This window comes from Diadema antillarum, unplaced genomic scaffold, assembly GCF_040938485.1.
Source record: "Diadema antillarum isolate AM-2024a unplaced genomic scaffold, OU_Dant_1.0 seq00001410_RagTag, whole genome shotgun sequence".
Taxonomy (NCBI): Eukaryota; Metazoa; Echinodermata; class Echinoidea; order Diadematoida; family Diadematidae; genus Diadema; species Diadema antillarum.
Window position 1 is genome coordinate 432689 of NW_027272164.1, and position 27451 is coordinate 460139.

The 27451-nt window shown below is 40.7% G+C and overlaps 2 protein-coding genes and 1 pseudogene across 2 annotated transcripts; all 3 read left to right on the forward strand.

Annotated features, from left to right (window-relative positions):
* The first annotated feature begins 2181 nt into the window (after positions 1-2181).
* Positions 2182-3962, forward strand: LOC139709153 (tubulin alpha-1D chain-like; annotated as a pseudogene).
* Positions 3963-8811: 4849 nt separating this feature from the next.
* Positions 8812-11754, forward strand: LOC139709154 (tubulin alpha-1A chain-like). Its single transcript, XM_071621111.1, has 3 exons — positions 8812-8820; positions 10028-10250; positions 10622-11754. The coding sequence occupies exons 1-3, from the start codon at positions 8812-8814 to the stop codon at positions 11752-11754; spliced, it is 1365 nt and encodes a 454-aa protein (XP_071477212.1).
* A 6163-nt stretch (positions 11755-17917) lies between these two features.
* Positions 17918-26770, forward strand: LOC139709139 (tubulin alpha-1 chain-like). Its single transcript, XM_071621099.1, has 4 exons — positions 17918-18118; positions 23730-23952; positions 24594-24742; positions 25225-26770. Exons 1-4 carry the CDS (start codon positions 18116-18118, stop codon positions 26203-26205), a joined length of 1356 nt encoding a protein of 451 aa, XP_071477200.1. The 5' UTR covers positions 17918-18115; the 3' UTR covers positions 26206-26770.
* Positions 26771-27451: the final 681 nt, after the last annotated feature.

Sequence of the window (27451 nt, forward strand, 5' to 3'; positions counted from 1 at the left end):
CCAAGTTATTGGACAAAAGGCCATATTAAAGGTTATGGACCTTAAAGTGTTAGGAGAAAATCTAAACACAAAACCTAAACACAAACCTGCATTCGTACAGGCTGGCCTATTTGGCAACTTCCATTGGCAGATCTCATCCATGCAGTGACGGACATGCATTGTTCCTACACAATAACAGTCAACACGCAAACTTGGAAAAAGTGCAATTTGTCATTGTTGTCTTTAAAGTCCATGTGCTCAGTCATGCGTGGCAATTGTCAACATAATTAGGTATCAGTGGAAAGAAGAAGAGTTCCCCTTTCCTTACAAATATCATTTTGCTCTTCATAACTGACAATTGAGAAATGACAGCCCTCCAAAGTTAGATTACCTTTTGTTTGATACGCTCTGTATATGCACGTTGGTTTGCTAAGTTACAGATTATGTAACACCTTGGCAGAAGTTCTATTGGGCCAAGTTTATCGCGTTTATATTCCTTGCAGGGCCTTTGCTTTCCAATGATCAAAAATCTGTACTATTTGTTCTTGTGTTTTTTGTTTGTTTGTTTGTTTGTTTGGTAGCTTAAGTATTTGTACTGAGTTCACAGTATTTGAATGACAGATGACGCACACAACTATGGATACAAATCTCGGTCATCGGAGAAATATTCACCTACCTGTGCAGGTTTTAATTTACCCGGTACTGTGTGAGTATAAAAATCAGCTTTAATGTAAACTTTGGAAGGGTTGCGTGAGCAGTTACCATAAAGCGTAATCGGCAAAGGTTATGGCCTCTCCGGGTGTCATTTATCTAAAGAAGAATGCATGAAATGCAATGTCAAACGAGAAGTAAGTATCATCACTGCAAATTTCTTGTGTTTTGTGGAAAGAATGCCTCAAGGTTTATAGCTGGATTTGAGGGTATGTCTCATGAAACGTTGACAATTTCCAATGACCTATAGCTGTCATATTAAGAATATACGGGACTCCATAGCTGCTAAACAACGAACCTGAGAAATTTAGGCCTTCAGGCGTTTTCATCATTTTTTTTTGGTTGAAAAACAAAAACGTACTCAGATTGCAAGCAAAATGTTGAAACTGAAATACCTCTAGCATAGAAGTCGCTCAATATTGATGGCTTCATACGATAAATCATGGCTTAAGATGCATAGGAGAAAATCTTCCCCATTTTAAAGACAAAAATACAAAAACCTTATGAAATAAATGGTATCTAAACATGGTCCACTTCAGTTATTCATTGGCACCGAGTCCTTCTCTGTGATAGTGCATCCCTATATAACTTACTCTTCTTCCAGCACAAGTGCCATTATTTTCTCTTTGTTTTGTTCTCTTTTGTTTGTTTGTTTGTGTTTTTTATTGGCGGGGGGTTCAGGAACGAATTCTTAAATGAGTCTTTGGAAAATTTGATAATTGATATCGGTGTAATGATTTCTCTTTTGGGTAATTTGTGTCAATTTTAAGCTGCAATACAATGTCAGGTGTGAACCCTTCTCCAACGGCGCTCATATGTCATCGAGGTCAATTTTGCAGCCCAAAAAAAGACAAAAAATGAACAACCCAAAGCATAAAGCAATTTACAGCGTCATGGGGGAGACATTGCCTTAATGATAAGAGAGGGGGAGAGCAATTTTTGGCCCTAGCTGCTTTTGTTCAATTTCTCGAAGTTACATCGACCAGATGATGTTCGTAAATAGTAAAGTTACCTCTTTTAATGTATTCAAACGTAAACTTAAGGAGGATTTTATACAAAATTATCATTCCTAAGTTCTTGACATGCTTGGCTGGCATTACATGAATTCTATCTAATGATTGTAACTCACTTTGTTTGTCCTGTCTTCGTAATGTACATGTAGTGTTTTGTGTAACATGCTGTATTGCTTTTTGTTTTGTTCTTGCAACTGTATATTTGTTCATCTCGGTTTTTTTTTTATAAATATGAAATAATTTTCCACCAATGCATTTTTTTAATTGATTATCTGAGTCGGCCAGATTTTAATGAAATTTTTAATTCCTCGTTGGCTGCTTCCCTTCGGCTTTATGTATTCCAAAGTTCTGTTTTTACTCTGTCTGTCATGATTGTTCATCGATGTCTTTAGCTGCTGTCTTTTATGCTGAACAAATAAACTTCAATTCAATTCAATTCAATTCTTTGATTACCAATTTTTTTTTCCCTACAGCGTGAATGTATCTCTATCCACGTCGGACAAGCTGGTGTCCAGATCGGCAATGCCTGCTGGAAGTTGTACTGTCTGGAGCACGGCATCCAGCCCGATGGACAGATGCCTTCTGACAAGACCATCGGAGGAGGTGACGACTCCTTCAACACCTTCTTCAGCGAGACTGGAGCCGGCAAGCACGTTCCCCGTGCCGCCTTCGTCGATCTCGAGCCCACAGTTGTCGGGAAGACCTTCTTATCAATCCATTGATGCTGTCATGTTGTAGAAGAGGGTGGAGTAGAACCACTTTTATGCTTTTAGGATCATCATACAACTGATGAAATCATATTTTCAATAAATCAGTTTTCAATGGGATATGTTGTTTTTATGTGTAGTATATTATTACTTGTTATTTTCTTTTTCTTAGCTATATCAATGTCAAGGAGATTGATCAGTCATTTCATCTATGAAATTTAGTGAAAACTCATGTCGTTATTTAGGATCATTCATCAGGGTACACTGAAAATATTTAAAGATTGCAAACGGTCTAAATAAATGATTTTCTCATTACAGTTTTTTTTTTTAAATAACAATCGTGACACAATTACCCAACGATTGCCCGACACAATAAATAATTTCATGGATGATTTGAACTTCTTTCTACCCTTGCAGATGAAGTCCGTACCGGAACCTACCGCCAGCTTTTCCACCCCGAACAGCTGATCACTGGCAAGGAGGATGCCGCCAACAACTACGCCAGTGGTCACTACACCGTCGGCAAGGAGCTGATCGATCTCGTCCTCGACAGGATCAGGAAGCTGGCTGACCAGTGCACCGGTCTTCAGGGATTTCTCATCTTCCACAGCTTCGGCGGTGACACCGGATCTGGATTCACCTCTCTGCTCATGGAGCGTCTCTCCGTCGACTACGGAAAGAAGTCCAAGCTCGAGTTCGCCATCTACCCCGCCCCTCAGGTCTCCACGGCTGTTGTTGAGCCATACAACTCCATCCTGACCACTCACACCACTCTTGAGCACTCCGACTGTGCCTTCATGGTCGACAACGAGGCCATCTACGACATCTGCCGTCGCAACCTCGACATCGAGCGCCCCACCTACACCAACCTGAACCGTCTCATCGGCCAGATTGTTTCATCTATCACCGCCTCCCTCCGATTCGATGGTGCCCTCAACGTCGATCTTACCGAGTTCCAGACCAACTTGGTGCCCTACCCTCGTATCCACTTCCCTCTGGCCACGTACGCTCCCGTCATCTCCGCCGAGAAGGCATACCATGAGCAGCTGACCGTTGCCGAGATCACCAACGCCTGCTTTGAGCCCGCCAACCAGATGGTGAAGTGCGATCCTCGTCACGGCAAGTACAAGGCATGCTGCCTGCTGTTCCGTGGTGACGTCGTCCCCAAGGATGTCAACGCCGCCATCGCTATACCATCAAGACCAAGCGCACCATCCAGTTCGGCGACTGGTGCCCAACTGGTTTCAAGGTCGGCATCAACTACCAGCCACCAACCGTCGTGCCCGGTGGCGATCTGGCCAAGGTCCAGCGTGCCGTGTGCATGCTGAGCAACACCACGGCCATCGCCGAGGCCTGGGCTCGTCTGGACCACAAGTTCGATCTGATGTACGCCAAGCGTGCCTTCGTCCACTGGTACGTTGGAGAGGGTATGGAGGAGGGAGAGTTCTCCGAGGCTCGTGAGGATCTGGCTGCCCTAGAGAAGGACTACGAGGAGGTTGGTACCGATTCCGTCGAGGGTGAAGGGGAGGAGGAGGAGGGTGAGGAGTATTAGACGACAGCTGAATTCCAGTGACAGTGACTTTTCACAGCGTTTGATGAATGACTTGAAGTTACCACGGCTGTGACGACGACGATGACGACAACGATTGAAAAAAACGCTTTCGTAAACTCTAAAATGAAAATGCTCAGGTGATAACATACGCAATAAATGGCAATGTCAACCCCCCCCCCCCCCCCCCCAAGAAGAGAATAAAGCTGCTCAGGTGCTATCAGAAGTTTTGCTTAGTGCGTTTCTTTGGATTTTTTTTTTTTTTACAGTGATAATTTGTCATAAGTGTGTGTTCTATTTGCGTGATGGTGGACATTGTTTTTTTTTAAGAGAATGAGAGTATGATTAAGTTTAACGCGAAATTTAGATGGAAGATTGAAGGATGCGAGATGCGAGATGGCCACGCTGTGTGTATGGTCTGTAGATTAAGAACATGATTATAGCTTTGCTGGATTTTGGCCAAGTGTAAACAAAACAAAACAAAACAAAACAAAAACGTACCAAATGCAAGTGATCGCCAATGTCCGACAAGTAATGAAACTGTAAGGACCACTACCTCAGTCAAGTGATAATTGTCATACCAAACAATGAATTGCTAATTGTCAGAATACTGCACAATATATATATATATATATATATATATATATATATATATATATATATAGAGAGAGAGAGAGAGAGAGAGAGAGAGAGAGAGGTAATGTATTACGTACAATTGAACAAACAAAATTAACATTCAAATAGAAATCGCGTGATAAATGCGTGAGGAAGTTTGAAACAAAATAGTTCTATATAATTGGACACAGATGGGAACATGTCATAAAACAGACGCCATAATATGTCAGAAATGAGTGGCGTTTTTTTTTTTTGGAAAATGCAATTATACACACACACATACACACACACATATATATATATATATATATATATATATATATATATATATATATATATGTACATTTATGTGCATATATACATATATGTAAATAAAGTACAGTAGTCACTATAATTATGACAGATGAAATACGCTCCAAAGATGACAAAATCCATTGCTGCAGATATCAGTATTATACCTCAACACAGTAATGCTACACACACTCAGGTGTATATAAATATAAATATATATATATATATATATATATATATATATATATATATATATATGTATATATATATCCCTAGTTGGCACCTTAGCAAGACATATTGGGGGGAAGTGTCTTCATTAGGGAGACAACTGGTCATTAAGGAGACAATTTTCGTGTCTCCATTGCGTAAATTGCCATTGAACATGTATTTTAAAATTTGCATATAAAACAAATGGAAATGTCTTCCAAATGACCCATCTAGGAGTATATATATATATATATATATATATATATCATATGTGTGTGTGTGTGTGTATTAAGTGTAATTCCGCCCCACATTCAAGGTGAATTTGATGGCGTTAAATCAAACAAAGAAGAATGGTAAAGTTTCCATCAAAATTGGTACTATATGATGCTATGAAAGTGATAGAATTTTCCAATTGTCACATGATTAACTTACGAAAGAGTGACATCTAATATACGACGAATGCCAATTTATGCGAAATAACATAAAGGTGATGGATGATATTATGACGTCAAAAGTGTGTCAGTATCATGGTCTCGGCTCACCAAAACTTCCACTAAATTTCCAATGATAGCGTGAAAAAAAAATCCAACTCAATAAATCTTTGCTGTCTAATAATGATGACCGTACAAGGAGAAGTGTCGCTTCTGTTTATAATAATCCTCCCAAAACATGATTTTCATTATTATTTCTTTTGTGTGTACGCGTAAACGAATGTGAGAATTGTTAGTTGATGACGTCATCACTTCAGTTAATTATGTTCACTAACATTGATCCATGACAGCATATTTGAACATCTACCATTGTCTACAATTTCAGAACCTTTTTATTTCAAGTCTGACTGTGACAAAACTTCTGCCAATCCACTCGTCGGATTTCACTTGTAATTACAGACACTGCAATGTCTACATAACTGAAAAAGACACTCTTGTTACACCACTGGAGATTAGCAGTACTCTAATTTGGTTTGATTCTCCTGATTTCCTTCGATTGGATGCCTTTACAAGTGAGTTTAATTACATTTTTGATATTATTATTAAAAATATTTTTCATTACCTACTACACAGAATGTGTGACATGCTCATTGCCACATCTTTTCAACTGCATCCTGTTTAAAATACTTGCAACCCAGCTTACACAATTAATTTGCTTTTCCATGTCGGGCAAACCTTCAGGTAGACTTAAGTTCTGGCCATCCATGATAGAAGTTGTGTTGTAAATGTGTGCATGTATTACAAGCTAACTAGAGACGTCTATCCTATAGTAGTATAGTATCCTACAGTAGGCGTTTTCACATCAGCCCGATGTTTCGAAATAGCGCGCTATTTTGCTGACTATTTTCTGCGAAAAATATCTCGAGCTTGGCTTTTTATCGGGCTGATGTGAAAACGCCTAGTATCGTCATTGTTTGTTATCGCATAAATTATATTAAAACATTATCATTCCAGGCATACATTTACAACAAACGTCATTCCCGCTAGCCATGAAGCTTACTCGAAGCTTGCCCAACGCAGCAACTTACTAATGACGTCAATTTGATCATCAAGGTAGTATTGAATGGACAGACCGTTTCTGTAAAGAATACTGGCAAATATTTCTTCACGTTCTTTGTTCATAAGAATTGCCTTTAATAAGAACCACAAAGCTTGCTGGAGGCTTGATCGGTCTATACCTAGCAACAACGAGTGATTTGCTATGTGAATTCCTGCCCAACAAACATAATTGGCGGGAGCAGGTGAATGGAATTATTTCTTACGAGGCTGTCAGAAAAGAAATGTGCATGAATTTGAATACATTACCCGAACAGTCTATGAATGTCTCTCTGCTTATTTCCCAGTGATCGGGGAAAACGAATAATGATTGTGAGAGAGTGAGAAGAAAGAATGGAGACTAAATTTGAATAATTGTATCATCGAGCTGGCCCATCGAGTCAGATGTACTGAACGACACCACCGCGCCTTGGGATCCCCGAACACCTGTTAATGAACTATTGCCATTCAGATGAGCATCATCTCCGCACGGTTGTCTGTATTATTATGTGTATATGAGTGTGTGTGTGTGATGCTTGAAGGCGCCACGTACATTGACTTGCACACGGATCGATTTGGTCACCTAGGCTAAATGATTGTGATTCGGCAGACAACTTTACTGAGTACCGAACAGATTCTCTTTTCAGCCCCTGCCATCAACACAGGAGAAGGAAAAGGCTCTTCGCGTTTATAAAATCCCTCGGCTCAGCATTTTGACTCTAGTTTTCTTGGAGTGTACTAATCGTCAGGAACAATGGTGAGTTGGTCTTTTAGGCTGCCTTGACTCTTCAGAGGTTTCGCCTCAGTGAAATATTAAATTTAATTGGAAATATTCCCAAATGTATGTAGTAGCACAGACCAGCAACTGGGATAGGACGGCACACACAAGAAACCGTCAAATGCTATTTGTGTAGTCACTCGTTCAAAAGACAAACACTTCTTCTATAGTTTGTAGTTTTCAATAAAGCTACATCCATGGTTACTCCGATTTTACTGGAACTCGGAGCACAAGTGTTGGCCTTCAGTTTGTCTTATCATTAGATTCAATTTTTTTGTATACTCATGTAAATTACAGCTGTTCCACATTTAACGCCCATATCAGGATGTGTCGCCACTCCTGGTGGTACAGTACACCTGCCCTGTGGCTGGGAACTAAGCATTTTACTGTCTCAAAATATAGAAGGAAAGAAATCCATGTAATATGTGCATTGGCAGACTTGAGGCTCACATGTGTACATAAATTGCTCATTGAGAACCAGTGTGTTTGTACAGTGTACCACGGTGCGAGTTGTATATCTCTTTGTGGTAGGTAACTCGTGCGTGAGTCATCGTGGGATTTCTGAAGCGTGGCGTTGCACCGGCTTTGGTGGTTGCCATTGGCAACCACTGCGTGTATTCTTATTTTGCTTTTGTGTGGTGTTTGTGTGAATGCATGAATGAATGAAGATTTGGTTATTGGGAATATGGGGATGAGTAGGGTCTAGTACCGAGGAGGCATAAGACGAGCACCTCCTTGGTAATGCATTATTGGATACGTGTAAAGCAAGTCCAAAGATTACTCTGCGATTAATGGCTTCTTAAATCCGTATTGATTACTAGTAGTACCATTCATTCTCACTGAATGCATTCCCAGAAGCGATTACTCAAAGTCAGTGGTTTAGTCACCACTGGCAACCACCATGGGTGTACATGTACATGGTAATGCTGATGAGTGTGTTTGTGTCCTTGAGTGTGTGTGTGTGTGTGTGTGTGTGTGTGCGTGCGTGTGTTCAGCATCTAGGGAGCAGTGTTCCTGTGCATGTAATATATTCTGTTGCATAAGGTTTCATTAGGGCGTTTAATTATGTGCAATTAGTCGATATTGTGTGGTAAACTGAATGCATTAATTCTACACATTCACATAAGTATCCCACCGGGTCGGCTGTTGCCAGTAGCAACCAATGCATATTAATTTATTGTTTGTGGTGGTAATGCGGGGGGGGGGGGGGAGGGGGAGAACTATACTATGCAATTAAGTACGAAGTATTCTGTACGCATGACTTTAGTGAGGCGTGTTTATGACCATCGTCTGGTGATCAAATTACATGCTATTTATCCAGTATTCATACTAAATATCAAATACACTCACATAAGTGCAGCATACCACTTTGCTAATGGTCGCCAATGGCAACCATAGTATTATGTGTGCCTTTGTGTGTGCGTATGAGTGTATAATGGGAGTGGTGGGAGGGTGAAGGGCAAATCAATGTACTGAATTATTCATACTCTTGTGAGACAGAAAGCGCGATGGTCGACGGCTCGCAACTCGTTGCGCACATGATATTACTCGGTATACATAACGATTCATGACGTACATTCAGAGCGGTGATTTGGATTATGCCTACAACTGGTTGAAATATTTGCACAATAATCAGTTCGTCAACTTAAAGAGGAAATCCACCCTAAGAAATATAATACTTTAAAAGAAAGAGAAAAAACTTCTTCACAGAATTTTGCAAAAATGACAAAAATCCGATAAGAAATATAGGAGATGTGACAATTTGAAATTTCACAATTTTTGGGATAAACATTTCTTGACCAGTCCTTATGAATCTAAGTGAACGAGTCGATGATGTCATGCCCTCACAATTTTTCATGTATGTCATATGAAATTCGGGGGGAAAGATGGTATTTTTAGATAATACAGGTGAAAAACATAATTTCATACCAAAGTATATCACAGTTAACATTTTGTTCGTTTTATGTTTACACAGCTGCAACATGGCATTTTGGTCATGTCTGTATATAAAACGAAAATGAATCTGTGAGGGCATGAGATTATCAACTTTCTGATTTAACTATTCATAATGACTGGTCAAGAAGTGTTTTCCGGAAAAAAAAGAGTGTAAATTCAGATTGCCATATATTCCGTATTTCTTATCCGATATCAATCATTTTGCACTGTTCTAGTGAAAGGACTTTTTTCTCTTCTTATGAAATTGATAAAATTCTGGAGTAGATTTCCTCTTTCATAAGATGTCATCAGCTGTAGTTTCATGCTTTATGAAGTGATGATGTTTTCCGTGCAATTCGTGTCATCATGAAACCCTTTTGATCGTGTTAAGTCCATGGTCTTTGAGAGTCGAATCTATAAGCCCACTGATAGATTCAAGCGAGAAATGTATTCAATTCATCTGCTCACACCAAACATACAAGATGGGACATGTTTTGAATGGAGCTGAAATGACAAGAATAACTAATCTGTTCTTAGCGATGACATTTCAGCACTGTCAACTAGTAGCCAGTTAAAATGTCCTCGCTACAAGTGCTATATGGCTACATCAGACAGACACAAATGATTATGTATGTTTGATAAGATTTCGCGTCGACGCCCCTTCTCTTCCCGATCAAAAAGTAGCAAGTTAGTTATCCTTTTTTTTTATCTTGCAGCGTGAATGTATCTCTATCCACGTCGGACAAGCTGGTGTCCAGATCGGCAATGCCTGCTGGGAGTTGTACTGTCTGGAGCACGGCATCCAGCCCGATGGCCAGATGCCTTCTGACAAGACCATCGGAGGAGGTGACGACTCCTTCAACACTTTCTTCAGCGAGACTGGAGCCGGCAAGCACGTTCCCCGTGCAGTCTTCGTCGATCTCGAGCCCACCGTTGTCGGTAAGACGTTGTTGCATGGGAAAGGACATTGTCATGTTATCATGATAATCAAACAACTGAATAATTATCACGATGTGATATATTTGTTGTCTTTTCGATAACTTCAGTGATTTATCAAAAGTATCCAAAAATACAATTTTCATTGTTGTTTAAAGTATTTATGATGTAATGAGCCGATGATCTGAAGAGAAATTTAATCAGCATTTTTACACGATGAGAAGCAACTGAAGGGGAGTGCTTGAAGTTTACGCGACGTTGAAATCGAGTTTATGTCAGCAGCAGTCATTGTGGCATGAACACTATTTAGCATTAACATTCGGCTCCTCGTCCTGCAGAATTTCACATTTTATGGTTGTCTTTTGCTTTTGCAGATGAAGTCCGAACCGGAACCTACCGCCAGCTGTTCCACCCTGAGCAGCTCATTTCTGGCAAGGAGGATGCTGCCAACAACTACGCCCGTGGTCACTACACCGTCGGCAAGGAGCTCATCGATATGGTCCTAGACAGGATCAGGAAGCTGGCTGACCAGTGCACCGGTCTTCAGGGATTCCTTATCTTTCACAGCTTCGGCGGTGGCACCGGATCTGGTTTCACCTCTCTGCTCATGGAGCGTCTCTCCGTCGACTACGGAAAGAAGTCCAAGCTCGAGTTCGCCATCTACCCCGCTCCACAAATCGCTACCGCAGTGGTTGAACCATACAACTCCATCCTTACAACTCACACCACTCTTGAGCACTCCGACTGTGCCTTCATGGTCGACAACGAGGCCATCTACGACATCTGCCGTCGTAACCTCGACATCGAGCGTCCCACCTACACCAACCTAAATCGTCTCATGGGCCAGATTGTTTCATCCATCACCGCCTCCCTCCGATTCGATGGTGCCCTCAACGTCGATCTGACGGAGTTCCAGACCAACTTGGTGCCCTACCCTCGTATCCACTTCCCTCTGGCCACCTACGCTCCCGTCATCTCTGCCGAGAAGGCCTACCATGAGCAGCTGACCGTTGCCGAGATCACCAACGCCTGCTTCGAGCCCGCCAACCAGATGGTGAAGTGTGATCCTCGTCACGGCAAGTACATGGCCTGCTGTCTGCTGTATCGTGGTGACGTCGTCCCCAAGGATGTCAACGCCGCCATCGCTACCATCAAGACCAAGCGCACTATCCAGTTCGTCGACTGGTGCCCAACAGGTTTCAAGGTCGGCATCAACTACCAGCCACCAACCGTCGTCCCCGGTGGCGATCTGGCCAAGGTCCAGCGTGCTGTGTGCATGCTGAGTAACACCACGGCCATCGCCGAGGCCTGGGCTCGTCTCGACCACAAGTTCGACCTGATGTACGCCAAGCGTGCCTTCGTCCACTGGTACGTGGGAGAGGGTATGGAGGAAGGAGAGTTCTCCGAGGCTCGTGAGGACCTGGCTGCCCTCGAGAAGGACTACGAGGAGGTCGGTGTCGATTCCTGCATGGAACCCGAGGGCGAGGAGGAAGGCGATGAGTACTAGACCATTTATGATTTCTAAGAAAAGCTTGTACCTAAACCAGCTTTACCCGACTAGAAGCTCTTGCAAGCTCCTATTCAAGCGTTGAGCGCCCGAGTTCACGCGCAAATGTATGTTCCTCGCATAGCATGCCCCTCATTTTAATTGTATTGTAAGAGTCGCAATTTTCGAATTTCTCATGCATTATGTTCGAATTGGCTTGACTATTGTTATTTTCTTATTGCTAACTACCATTTACGAAATGGCTACAGTGGAGAAGGTGAAATAACTTCTATTCAGTCACTGCAAAAAGGACCAATATTCACCCTCTTGACCATTTGAACGTCAATAATTACGAAATCTAACGTTATTGGAGTAGGGCCTACCCATTATTTCATGCGTATCAAAATGTGTTTTCCTTCATTTAATATTTTAATGCAGGAATGTACCTTTCCTGTCTCTCAGGGTGGGTAAATACTAAAATGCTGCGCGATTCTTGAAAAATAGAAATATTTTCTTTTTTCGAGAAATCCTAATATAAAGATTATCATATTCATTTCCAGTTCCAGTTCCATGTTCATAGCAAGTGAGCATACTCACATTAATTCCAAGCGACACTGCCTGTTAATCCGTTGTGGAATTGCGCCCAGCGGACATACTCCTCGACTTTGTATGCCTTCAAGGTCAAGAGTTGGTACTTTGCCCTTTTTCTTTTATGCCCGATTCTGCTGATCCGTAAACGTACCCTTTTTTTATTCCACCAGTCTATGTTGAAACGCAACCACAGAATGCTCTAGAGAAACTTTTCGACTCAGATCGGGTAAAATTCTTCATGGCATCGCCCTAGATTAAGACTCATTAATTCACTACGTAATGAGTTTACATCCCATGGTTTAGTGTTCATGTTCAATGTTATGCTTCCCAAACAGGCTTACAGGATAATCTGTTAGATGATTCACTATAAAGAAAAAAACCCCGCAAAACACGACAGACCTTGGAAAGAGAAGGAAAACTTGCCTCGTACATAGAATCTCTTGTATTGCAATATCGTGAATGAATGCAGGATCAGTTTACTCGGTATTGTAAGTTTCTGTGTTTCTTCAAATCAATATTCCTGTTTATCTATTTATTCATCATTGTCTTGTCTTATGCCAGTTGGTGTTGTGTTAATGCCGATAATAAAATCCTGTGATGTGTAAATGTGCCACTTGTTTATAAATTGTGTAATTATTTCACATAATATTTTGGTAGGATCATCGAACTGATGCTATCATACGCATACAAAACGTGAGCGAGCTGGAACCCAACGCAGTAGATGAGCCCTTTGTGAAGGAAGACTTTTAATTTTCGACTCGGGGACGAAATATTCATTACCCAAGTGCTTGTCAGAGTGAGTGTGTGTATGTGTGTGTGGGCTTACATTATCCTTCTACAGGAGTTAAGATAAAAGAAACTGACGTCCGACTTTTTGAGTATATGGTTTCGATGTGATAACAACTGATGGTATCAGTTGACGTCTAAGCCACCTGATGCACACAAAACAAGTCATTTGACATAATCTATAATTACCTGACACTGCGTCATACAATGATATTGATTATAAATAAATGCCAAAGAACCGTGTATATATATATATCCATGGCCCTTTTGGCCGACAAATTCATCAAATTTTATTTTCAGGTGGCCAGACAATGCATGATTTGGTGGCCTGAAAAAAAAAAGAGAAGAGTACAACCATTTTAACACAGCACTAAACTATTGCAATTCGCCATGATGATTTAGAAAAAATGGCAGACGTAATAAAGTGCTGCAAATACCAAATAATGTGACTAGGAAGTAAGAAGGAAAATATTACAAAAATGAAGTAATGTGGCGCTTTGAGGTTGATAAACTTTATGATAAAATAAATATTAATTCAAGTAAAAACGTACAGACAGGCAAAAAGGAAGACGCTGGAGACATAGTTGCCACGAGAGGGCGTAATTTGCTTTTCCAGCTCGGTTCTCATTAGGTACACTCATTAGGGCACACCGGATGTCGTATGGATAAGAGCTCCGGTTCCAAAAAGAACACGCTGCTCTTTAACCGCAGTTTTTCAAACTTGCAACTCAGTGCCATTCATTAACCTTTGCGGTTTTCTAGACTGATTAAGCTGAAAAGATGACACATGATAACTTTAAAACGCAGAATTTTTGTTTTGTCTCACAGGGGAATAGTATCATACTTTCATGACTATCAAGTCAACATTCCTTTGTTCGAGGAACATTTCATATTTGTGATTAAAGCACATCCCGCATCAACTTGCCCTTTAGTGCTATGATATACAGGAGATTACTAACCACACTCAACGGTTAACACATCCGCTGCTCTCACCTCCAAACCGGTCTAGTGAAGTCCTGCCTCTCTTTGTATACTATAATAATATCCAATGTTGATGTTATCTAATCCGTTGTATAAAAGATGATTTTGTTCACTTGTACGACCATTCATTCATTTCAGACATATTCTAGAATAAAACAGATATAGAATGCTGTGTTATAGGAATGATACAAACAAAGAAGAAAAAGAGACAAGAAACAAAAACATGAAAACACATTGCATTTCCCAAACGTAATATTAAATTTAGAGTACTAAATGATAACAAGTGATGTCTGGAGATTGCAGGAAATCATTGTAATCACATAATTTGCTGTTGAGAGTAGGACTATAATAGCGATACCAAACTCCTATACTCCAGGTCCTATACACAAAAAGCAAAAAGAAAAAGAAGCACTAATGCATCTTCAAAATAACACGATAATATTCTGAACTGCTACAGCGCGAATGAGAGAAAAAAAAAACAAAGACAAAAACATTAAACAGCATGAATTATCTGCCCGCCATAGGTGACTCTATCTCTGGACCCCCCTCCCTATACACATACTGCGTTTGGTTTGATAAGGGAGCTATATAACACACCATACATACACTATAGTCTTTATTTTTTCAATAGTAGTTCAATTCAAATGATATACACACTGTCACACACACACAGTAAACAGAAATTATCATACATGTCATATCTGCCCGCTTTTGTGTTTTATTCTGCTTGTTTCTTATGAATTTTGTATAACAAATACCCCGGATAGAGTGGTGAGACTTTTAGTAGAAATACAAAACGTGACTCATCTCACCAACAAACAAGCACTGATACAATATATCATGCATATTGCCGCCATTATGGAACCACGAATTTGAAGATAACTTCCTGGTTTATATCTAAACACAAACGAAAGCCTAGACGCACACTCTATTGTACAGACACAAATCATGCTAATTCATAAACACGGCATGCAATCCTGTATCGGTATTGTCAGACGACACCCCGCGTCGAGGCTCTCCATAAATCATAATCCTATGATATCGAAACTAGCGAAGTGAAATTGAATCGTTAATCAACATGGACGAATTGACTATGCTGTTTTGCAACGTATAATTATACTTCCTCCACGTCATGATAGTGCCTTGAATATGAACGAGGTGCTTTTTTCCAACCACACAGCAGTCTCCGAGATACTTATCCGCTTTAAGAGACGGTTTTGGTTTCTATTTTGCTGGCTCTGGCAAATTAATATAAATTTAGATCAGAAGAAAGTGCACTATCTGCCTGTATTTCACGAAAGTAACAATTAAACTGCGTTTATCAATTTTACTATATTATACGATGATTACTGGATAATGTACTGTCGTACATTTCCATTGAACTGCATTCGTGCAGTTCAATGGAAATGTAATTGTAATTGTAATTGTAATACAGCGCACTCCCGTTGTAACAAACACAGTCTAACGAAATTCCGGTTATAACGAAATAGGAATTCAGGCTCCAACACTATCCTCTCTATGTTTGTTTGTTTTTTTTCTATGTTCGATTATGACGAAATTTTGATATAACGAAAGAAATCAGTTCCGAGGGCATCGTTGTTACGGGAGTCCACTGTACATAATAATTATGTACCAGGCACTATTACTCGAGTTGTAAACTCTCATGTGTCTCGCTGTGTTGTATGCCTTTCTTCGTGGAAGACGTGCCAATCAAGATTGGGTTTTACACTTTTGCTATCACTGCTAACTGCCTTTAATTGCATTGTGTTGCAACGGTGTTTTAAATCGGCAGGATACTCAGTTCATAGGGATTTAAAGGGATGGCATATGTTAAGATGAGGATTACGGGTTTGTTTTTTGTTTTTACCTCTTTTTGCGAGAATGAGAAACCACTATATGAATACTACAAAGAGCATAGAATTCTAAAAGGAAATCAAAGAGTATTCGATGAAAATCGGTTTTGAAATGGCTGAGATATCCCAAAACACAGTAAGACAAAGCGATTTTCAGTGGGTCCCACCTTTTTAGGGATGCTTTTTGGGATACCTCAGCCATTTCAAAAACCAATTTTCAGCAAATAAACTTTGAATACCTCCTAGAATTGTATGCTCTTTCATATTTCATAAGGGGTTTCTTATCATCTCAAGAAAAAACGCTGAAAAACCTGAAGCCCCATCTCAACCTAAACTGCACCATCCCTTTAAACATCTGCGATGCATAGACAAAAGGAGAGTGAACAGGTGAAGAATGATAAACTGCCGCAAGATGGAAGAAGAAGGAGTTCTGCCTTCCTATTATCAACAACACGTACTTATGGTGTGTGGTATAGCACATTGTATTCCATACATACTCAATTGCATTGGCACAGAAACAGCTGCTCATTAGGCCTATAGAGCAAGTTGTAGTTATTGTTTTTCCACAACTTATGCTTTACACTCTTTTGAGTACCTGTGATTGGAGAGGGGTGAGCATTATTTTTAACTTAATGAACAGTATTAGTGATTTTTGTTCAATCTAAGTCTTGAGTATTATCTGCTTCTGTGTCGTTTAACTGCATAAAGACAACCATTGTACTGACATGGATCTACTTAGCTCCGCGGTACTAACAAGGAGCAAAACAAATAAACAATGTATATTGTCTAAAAACGACATTTATAAGACGGTACTAATAAGAAGCTCAACAGAATAAACAATGTATATTGTCTAAAAACAACACTAATAAGACAAAAATTGAAGTACATCTTCCAGATAGTGACAGTGTGTTTCTTTGTGAGTTTCTTTGTGTACTTGCAAGCTATTTCATTTCAGTTGTTTGTGGGTTCCTCAAACACAGATACCCATTGATAGATATGATATACAAAATAATGACTTTCCAAAGCCTTAACTCGAACCGACGTAAGAGCGTTGTATTTTACCATAGCCATGCACAATGCAAGTGTGTGAAATGTTCAATGGAATACTTGCATTCTCTGAGCTGCATTGGCACCACTTGTAATGTCCATTCACTGTCTATGTACAACACGAGACTTGCTTGCACATCACAGTTAGGCAAAGATGATGTATGACTGCACTTACAACATATGGACGACAGAGGGCGGCAAAGCTTGAGTAAGGGAAAGGGAGGGTATCGGACTCGTTGGCACACGGTACAGCTGCGATGCGATATGAATTATCATAGGAACGGGACTCTCTTCCTGGTATGGCTATGCCACTACCAGATTGTCTGCTAAACCAATCCATTTCCTCTAACTCTCTCCCTCTCTCTCTTCTCTCTCTATCACTTACTCACCCTCCTTCTCTCCCTCTTATCATTTCTCATTTTTTCATCATTTTATTTCTTTCTCTCACACTCTGTTTCCAATAAATAATTTACTGGTCAACGATTCAGTTAACCTTGTTGGTTTCTTTCTTTCCTTATGTTTAAGCAAGTACACTGTAATATATCCCCTTCTTATGTTTAACTGTATATTCATCTACTCCTTTCCTGCTGTCTTGCAAAGTCTCCTGCTTTACACCTAAATCTTACTGTCACTTCCGCCAACGTGGTCGGTCGGTTTGCAATCAAATTTCCGGCTATATGGCGTCAGCCGTTCCTGCTTCCTTCGTTGTTTGTGTTGTTCTCATTAGAATTACAAACCTCAATTATACAGTTTTTTGTTCTGTTGGCGCAACTTTCCTTTCTGACCCGCTTTACCACGAAAGGCCGTACGCGCTCCTCCCTCGCATCCTCAAATCATATGACAATACAAGCGGGCACGCCGAGCGCGCTGCGCACGTTGCTTGTACCCCGGAAGTTGCAATAAAACCGACGCGATCCAACGATTTTGCTTCACTTATCTTTCACAAAACTTATCGGTCGGGTTGGAAACTTTCCTACCCGTTTGGCCTTCTCTCTTCTTGGTCCGCGCATCGAACTCGGCGCTGAGAAGCAGAAGAATTAACCAGACCAGGCGATCATCATCTTACTCTGAGCAATTCCTTGTCTTTTTTCCAGTCGGTGTAATCATCATCCTAATCAGTCAACATGGTAAGTGTGTCAGACCGCCAAGCGTAGAAGTACTTAAACTATCAATCAATCAACCAATTATCAATTGGTTAAAATCAATTAGAATGCACCCAGGGCTGAATTTAAATGAGAGTGGAGGGCAGTGTGTGCAGTGGGCCCTTGTAGACGTTGCTAACTGGTGTCGATTTAGCAAAATATAAGCATAATCATGTCAATCTTTGCAATGATTATTTCGACCATGCATTACTGCAAGGTATGGTCAAGAACCCATCTTATCCAAACACTGAGAAAAGAACATGCTTCCAAGAATTTGAGAGTCTTCAATCAAGTAATTTCTTGGTATTCACCAGAATATCTTTATTTAAATAGAGCAACGTGGTCACGGGTAGTCTACAGTCACGGCTTTGGTAAAACTTCCGATTGAAAAATTTTTGTCTGGTGTGGTGTTTCCAGTATTAACTGTTGGTCATCGCAAAATGTATACTGGTTCTTTGCAAGAGATTTCTCGTTCTTACATCGTGCATTATACACCTTTTGTTGTGCTACAATCCGGATGGAACACAGATTTGAGTATATTCCATTCTGTACGTGTGACATTGATCTATTGCTGATCATAGCTTTTCACGTTGGGGGCGTGGTTGTTAATGTAAATGGATATTCACGTTGTCTTTCAGATGAATTGTGCATGTACTTCCGCGTATCAAAAAAATGCGGGAATATTGACGATTCAGTAAAAAACAAAAATAAATAAAGAAAAAAAAAACGTGGAGCTAAGAAAAGTCCAGATAAAAAAACTTTTAAATTCAAAGGCCGCATATCCCCTTTGCAAAAGTCACGAAAAATTGAATGGTTGAAGAATAATGCCTCCCAACATCGAGTATGTAATCTTACTGTAATACACCTCATAGTTTGAAAAAGAAAGAAAGAAAGAAATTGAAAATTAATTCCATGTCACTCACGAACACACTCCTCTTTTGTACCGGGAAAAACGAATAACGTTTTTTTTTTTTTTTTTTCGGAGTCTGAACAAATTCTTGGAAAATCTACAGTACAATCAATTTTCCCCTTCCATTATAAAAGAGTTTCCAGTTTAATAGTTCTGAGGAAGGGTCTAAATTACTTACCTCTAAAATATTCCAGCTTATTAAAGAAATCTATATTTCAGGATTGCAAAAGGGACACACGATCTAAGTACAAGACTAATCAGGTAATGCGGAAAAACGGTGAAAGGGGGGCTTTTTCATCTCTCCCCATCCATTCAGAAAATGAGTAATAAAGACGAATTTATGTGACATAGTAATGCGGAAGGATTGCAAGAAAAAAAAGGGATAAAAGACCCGACCTATGCTTTGCACTTTATAAAATGATTGTGATCATCGAGTGGTGAATTTCCGAATCTTCATAATTTGTAGAAAAGAAAGAAAAGGAAAAGGACACTTTGTGATTGAGGAGACACCACAAGAAAAAAAAAGAATTTTAAAAAAAATGATCTGAATACATCAGTGCGTGCCTGCGTATGGCTTTCGGATTGTGACGAGTGCATGCAATTGTTACTGATCAAAAAGTCGATTCATTTTACTTTTAGGCCAGACATTATTCGAAAGGAATTATGGGTTAAGTCCTGTGATTCTCAATAAAACGAAAAGATGAGTCTAGAAAGGCTTTGTAGCTTTATGAGAATGACTTGAATATTTGTTTTGTAAGTGTGGTCCTCGAAATAACATAACCTACACAAAATGTTATTTTTCATTAAGCCTTACTATTCTAAGTCTGTAAATGGATTTTTATAATGGCAGCAATCAACTCTCTTTGGCCTGTTTTTTCGTCGAATAATTACATCGATGTGTCCAAATCTTGTTGTATAACGAACTGTATACTAACAGTGACAAATTCCACTGAATTCGTTTAGAGAACAGTTGCATAACCGTAACAGCACTACACTGACCTTTTTATTTTTTTTTTCATTCACAGATTGTGATAGCAATGATTTTGAATTAATTCACATTGTGTTTTTATGACAATGGCTCATTAATCATTCCTTTTTTGATTAAGAATTTAGCAAAATAGTCACCTCTTTTTATTTATATCTGGGGCTCAATTTTGGCGTACCACTGATATCGATAACGCATTAGCAAGTTAGTTCGAAATCACGCACAGAAAACAATAATCATTCCCTAACCCGAATCTCCCCGCACGAAGAATGAGAGAGGACGAACATCGCTGACCTTCCGACCTTCCGGAACCGCCTCATTTTTCGAATCCCAAGGTACCCTGGGATACACCACGTGACCTGCAACTATTGCAACTGCTGCTCCTCGCGTTCGATCGAGCAGGTTCCGTCAACAGGAAATCCTAGTTGAATCTGCAGGATATGATAAAGTCATTGCCACGAGAGTTAGGGGGCCGGGACACAATGATACTAGGGGATATGCTTGCGGATTAAAGGACGCACAGGTGGCTAGATGATTAATTTGAAAAGGAAGTAGACTTTGATTGCAAAATTTCACTGGAAAGGGTAGTTGATTCTACTGAATAGATAAAACACACTGCATAAACACCCGTGATAAACACCAACATAATGATAAGAGCAGAACAATGACCTGTGTGGTTCAAGAACAGCGATTTATTTTTTTTCTTCAGATCCGACGTGGCTTCCCGGTCTTTTAAACGCGTTTGATATTTCTAAAAGAAAAAAGAATTATACTTCCAAGGTATCTTTTGAATACGCATGTTTCGTCCTCCGCGGTTATAACACATCCTTCAAGTTAAGACTCTTTAACCATAACCCCTTGGGTGCTATGAGTGCTGAATTCCCACAGTAAACCCCATAGCATTATACAAACTGTCCAATGTCCGTTGCACAGAGAGGGTTAAAACATGACAAGAACACGTCTGAATGTATGCAGTAAAATCGTCGCGAGAGGCCACCTACTTCAGTTCTAGTTTAATGAGAAAAAATACCGATATCCCCTTATATTTTAGGCCTTATCGCAAAAAAATCTATATGGTAGGATGTTTTGTGATACAATTAACAGACCTACACATATGCATCAAATGTGATATCTTGAACATTTTTTAAATTACCGTTCCCAAAGGTAATCAGGACCTTTAACATGTCATCCTGTTGATGTTACATGATGTTTCAAAGAGTGGTATGATATAATTCATTATTGCTAGAAAATGAATGAAAACGTGAAGAACTATGTCATGAAAAGATACTATCTTGACTAGATGAAGTTTGTCGAATGTATCAATAAATGGCGAGCCATTACTCTTCGCCATACGTCTTTCAAAAAGCTATGCTACATCGTAGACTTACATAGATATCAAAGTCTGATATGTTGTGGAATCTATCTGTGGAACAGGAAAAAAAAAAGAAGCTTCAATTGCGAAGTTATCAACATTCAGAAGTCCGGTACGCTAAACCGCACTACACACTCTCACTCACTACCGTACTATTCAACATTCACCGATCAAACGCCAAGATACTCAAACCAAATTTAAGGAAAACAAATTGTTTGTAATCTGTCAAGTATCATAAAGAATACTAATCGGTAACCCTGAAGCTGCAACATTTGGACTGAACTCTAGCAACTGTCCTTATTTTTGCTCGTTATGTTACGGGGCGAATAGGTTGGATGTGTACCACAGCAGCAAGCCATATGGCATGTGGTAGGCGACAGAGAAAAGGGGACCTGTCACAAAGTTCGGATAGATATCCAACTCGCCGTAATTAGGCAAATCCCGTCTGGCCCCGTCCCACAGTGTGTGGAGGAAGTGATTCAATGCACCCAAATTAAAAAGAAAGCAAGTTCTTATTCATGCCCCTTGCCTAGACAGTTGCGCCCTACACAACATCTGCCATGAACACCCGCTAGATTATCCTCCGCTTGCTGTCCTGACAAATTTTCGCGTTGCACGAATACATCGAACGTTTGTGCGACGGATTATTATATTCTACCCGTGCCCGGATTATGCCGTTTTTACGCAAAATTTGCCATCGAATTACTTCGTAAGGATACACAGTTCTACTTTGCCAAAACGTCGAGAGGGCGTTGATATTTGATAGTACTTTGGAGGAAACATTTTTTTTCTAGTGTGTTTCATCATCATGGAGAAGATAACGAAACTCTACACTCAGCAAACCCCGCAGGTAAAGAGCTCGCGAGCATCAGTTTACACGCTAACAAAACTCTTATGAAATGCGTTTCGGTTTCACATTAAATCATAACGTGATGGGAGTGATGTAGCAATGAGTATTCTGCATCTATGTCGCCTGCCTATCAATTTCATGTATTTGATGTGTGTTCATCCATTTGCACTGCTGTTTGTATACTCAGTATAGCGATAAGGTACAACTGTGCATATTCATTATATTAGTGCGCGCGTTCGTTTTATCTTATCGTGTGTGCGTCTTTTCACATTGTGTGTGTCTTGGTGTCCGTTCTGAAAACTTTGCCGAAAGTTCGTGCGAACTTTTTTGCATCGTTTTGATTGTCTGTCTTTTCATCTTATGTGACTAAGACTTGGATTTTATTATAGGAGGTCTCCAGTCGCTGTAGACACCCAGGCAATTTGAAATAGCGCCATCATTTGACAGACTTTTCGGTCCAATAATGAGAACGCGTTGCTTTTACCATAAATCGACGAAGTACGCTTTCATGAATCCACTCGTCTCTCACATGCTCCCTTCCTTCAAATAATGCTGATAAATTTAAAGTTTCGACTTTTGCACTTGTAACAGTACACGACTTTATCTCTGACAAGTTTCAGCTATAGACGATGAGAGGATTTGGCGTGATTATGAGTGGGGATAATGCCAACCCCCTCCCCCCCCCCCCCCCCCCCCGCGCTCACCGCTCGAAAAAAAAAAAGAAAGAAAAGAAAATGTTTTTGCGCTGTTCAACATTGCATAGCCAGAGCAAAATCATGATTGTGGTTTGGCGATTTGCATCAGGATGTACATGCCCGAGACTATCAAGGAAATAACCAAAGTTTAAACATCACAAAGCCTGTATTCCCATCTTTGTCAACGCGCAAAATTTAATGACAATACCGTCAATGATTGCATTCAATCAGAAATTCAAGTGCGCCCTCTCTCGAAGGGTAACATGGGTTGGCTGGCCGTGACCGGATGCCACGGGTTTCCTCCTACTCCAGAATGCTGTCTAGTTCACCTCAGTGATTTCATAACTCCATTGTACATAGGATGGTTTGGGTTTTATTTATCTCTCTATACATTGTCCCATTTGCTCGAATGTAGACATCATTTTGTTTTATGAACACCCATTTAGGATTTCGAATTTGCCTTTTAAAGACAAGTCCCGTGGAGATATTGAAGGTCCCCTGGAATGTGATGAAGAAAGCGTGTCACCATTTATTTTTATTTTTTTGATGTTGAAGAGAATTAGTCAAATTGAAGGTAAAAATGTTTACTAGTGAATTGAACAAAACTTAACAATGTATGAAGAACTTGCGCCTCTCACTAAGTCGAAAGGATAATAATGTTACTTATATTCAGAGTAAACAGTTCTGAGTCGAACATTGAGTTTGTTTTTTCTTTAAATGTTACGAGACTCACTGTCCGCCATCCGATTAATATCCTCCTCATCATCCTTCGTTACCATGACAGCGCGAATGCATCTCCATCCACGTGGGCCAAGCCGGTGTCCAGATGGGCAACTCGTGCTGGGAGCTGTACTGCCTCGAGCACGGCATCCAGCCCGATGGCATGATGCCGAGTGACTCCACGCCGGGCGCCGAGAACGACGCCTTCAACACCTTCTTCAGCGAGACCGGCTCCGGCAAGCACGTGCCCCGCGCCGTATTCGTCGACCTCGAACCCTCCGTCGTCGGTGAGTTGTATTGAAAAGCACACACACACACACACACACACACACACTCATTTTTTAAAAAACGCATATAAATGGACAAGTGGTTATACACAACTCTGGAACTTCAGGAATATTTCTAGTCAAATTGCTAGTTACGGTAATCGAATAGAAGAACGGCATAACAGGACGCTGGTGCATTGTATGTTAGGGACATATACATCTACTTTCTAAATGTATTTTACTGCCATTACATTAGATTCATGGCTTACTTTAGTAGCTGAGGTCATTTTTGTAGGCTTGTTGTTGTTGGTTTTAATCTTTTATGTCCTCACTTTTAAAAAGTATGTTGCTGTCAAGGCATAAAAAGATAGTATTCATTTATAAAGATATGAGGCTGTCAAATTTGGTAGAAAGATCAAATACATCCCAATGAGTTAAATGCATACGAAGGTTAAACCTTTTTGCTGGTGCCCTTTATTTCTTATGTAACTAGCTATGTTTTGGTGGGTTTTTTTCAAATAAGAGGTTCATTGAATATGTCCATACGATCTATGTTCTCTGTGATCAGGATAAACAGAATTGATGTTCCATAATATATCGGAATGGTATGATATCAAATGGATACACTCTCTCTTTCTCGCATGGTTGAATTACGTGATTAGATGAAGTCCGTACCGGAACCTACCGCCAGCTATTTCACCCTGAGCAGCTGATCACTGGCAAGGAGGATGCCGCCAACAACTACGCCCGTGGTCACTACACCGTGGGACGTGAGCACATCGACACCGTCATGGACAGAATCAGGAGACTGGTGAGTCGATACACGACTTTCTCCTCCTCCTCCTCCTCCTCCTCCTCCTTTCCTCGTCCTCCTCCATGCCTTCACGTTCTAGGATTCCAACATCTTTACCTGCACGATGATTTCGATTTCCAGAGTGAGAAATTCTATATGACCGGGTTTTTTATTTGTATACCCTTGCTTCTTAGTTGGTCAATATGCTAGCCTGTTACTTATTGTTTTTCACATTGTGTATCATGTCTCCTTCCTCTAAGTGTTAAGGTATTGTCAACTTTAATGTTACCTTAGCTGTCCATGAGTCATAAGAACTTTGCTAACGGGTCTGATGAACAGCCGCATTTTCCGAAGCACTATAGATGACGGGAAATGATCAGATATATATGGAAGAATAGTGCTCAATATTGCTCAAATTGATGAACAAAAGTTATTGGTTACCGAGTATGTAAGCCGTAACAGTGCAATGACATGTTATTTGACTTGTTTTTGCTCCCCAGGCTGACGCCTGCAGCGGTCTTCAGGGATTCCTCATCTTCCACAGCTTCGGAGGCGGAACCGGGTCAGGGCTAAACGCTCTCCTCATGGAGCGTCTCTCTGTCGACTTCGGCAAGAAGTCCAAGCTCGAGTTCGCCATCTACCCCGCCCCTCAGGTCTCCACAGCTGTTGTCGAGCCATACAACTCCATCCTGACTACTCACACAACTCTTGAGCACTCAGACTGTGCCTTCATGGTCGACAACGAGGCCATCTACGACATCTGCCGTCGCAACCTCGACATCGAGCGCCCCAGCTACACCAACCTGAACCGTCTCATAGGCCAGATTGTGTCCTCCATCACAGCCTCTCTGAGATTCGATGGTGCCCTCAACGTCGACCTGACGGAGTTCCAGACCAACTTGGTGCCCTACCCTCGTATCCACTTTCCGCTGGTCACCTACTCGCCCGTCATCTCCGCCGAGAAGGCCTACCACGAGCAGCTCAGCGTACAGGAAATCACCACTGCATGCTTCGAACCAAACAACCAGATGGTGAAGTGCGATCCTCGTCACGGCAAGTACATGGCCTGCTGTCTCCTGTACCGTGGTGATGTCGTCCCCAAGGATGTCAACGCCGCCATCGCTACCATCAAGACCAAGCGCACCATCCAGTTCGTCGACTGGTGCCCAACTGGTTTCAAGGTCGGCATCAACTATCAGCCACCAACCGTCGTACCCGACGGCGATCTGGCCAAGGTCCAGCGTGCTGTGTGCATGCTGAGCAACACCACGGCCATCGCCGAGGCTTGGGCTCGCCTCAACCACAAGTTCGATCTGATGTACGCCAAGCGTGCCTTCGTCCACTGGTACGTGGGAGAGGGTATGGAGGAGGGAGAGTTTGCCGAGGCTAGGGAAGATCTGGCTGCCCTCGAGAAGGACTACGAGGAGGTTGGAATCGACTCCATGGATGGCGGAGAGGAAGACGATGACACCGACTATTAGATCAAGCCTGACAATCTCATCGGGGGAACGCAGGAAGTCTTGCTGCGCCATTCGTTGAACAAACAACGCTGCACGTTTAAAACCAACCACCTGCACTGAATTGATTAACCATACTGCACCAAAGTCATTACATCATTCTTCGTCACATATGCATGTTTGTTTGTGCCTCCTCAGTCGTTTTCAGATCATCTGATTAGTTATTTGTTTGTTTGTTTTCACGTTTTTAGATGTTCTTAAGTGTTCAGTAGATCATGAAGAAAAAAATGAAAGAAGAAGAAATGCTATGTAATTCTTGCCAATGTCTTTCTACGAGTAACCTAGAGGCCCCACATTCGGCGCAGTCTGTTACGACTTCCCGCTCAGTTTGTGAGGACTCCCTCTACGTTCCGTAAGATCGCATTTTGAAAATTATGCAATAACGTAATAATGATTATTCTGTGTAAACACGGTGACCATGCAATTATTATGATTTGTATTATGTTGAAATATTGTGCAAGTGTTGACTCTACGTGTGTTTCGTGATGTCCTGTTATGGGCAAAAGTCAATAAAGTATTGTGAAAGACACTGGTGCCGTGTGATTTACCTTCGCTGATCCATGAAAATAATGAGAAAACATTACTTTAATGACGCTTATTAACGTAAACAGATACTAATATACTGACGCAGACAAAGACACACACACAACTTTACACACATAAACATATATTTACATATTTACCTGTGATACGTACATGATAATTATACTCATAATTATGCATGTATGTATGTATGTATGTATTTATGTATGTATACAGATACATACGTATATATGAATACATGATACACGCATACCTATATATATATAATATATATATATGTATATATATATATATATATATATATATATATATATATATCACATAATATAAGAATTAGATAGTCTGGGTTTCTTGTTTATATAAACATAATACAGGGGCGTCACCAGCTTTTTTTCAAGGGGGGTGCGTTTTGACACTAAATTACTGGCAGCAACATCAGGTGAATGGCATAGCAATTAAATGCGAGCGAGCGAAGAGAGCGAGCTTGAAAATTTTGACATTTACAGTCCAGAAACTGCCATTTGGAGCCATATTTTTTCGCTTTGGAAATAAAGGAGGGGGGGGGGCGCACCGGGCGCAACTGCCGGCAATTACTGGCAGCAACATCAGGAGAATTGCGTAACAATTAAATGCGAGCGAGCGAGCGAGCGAGCTTGAAAATTTTGAC

Excerpts from the sequence above, each read along its gene's own strand:
- LOC139709154 (XM_071621111.1), top strand. Across the intron at positions 10,251-10,621 it reads TCTCGAGCCCACCGTTGTCG|ATGAAGTCCGAACCGGAACC; the intron begins GTAAGACGTTGT and ends TTGCTTTTGCAG.
- LOC139709139 (XM_071621099.1), top strand. Across the intron at positions 23,953-24,593 it reads CCTCGAACCCTCCGTCGTCG|ATGAAGTCCGTACCGGAACC; the intron begins GTGAGTTGTATT and ends TTACGTGATTAG. Across the intron at positions 24,743-25,224 it reads TGGACAGAATCAGGAGACTG|GCTGACGCCTGCAGCGGTCT; the intron begins GTGAGTCGATAC and ends TTTGCTCCCCAG.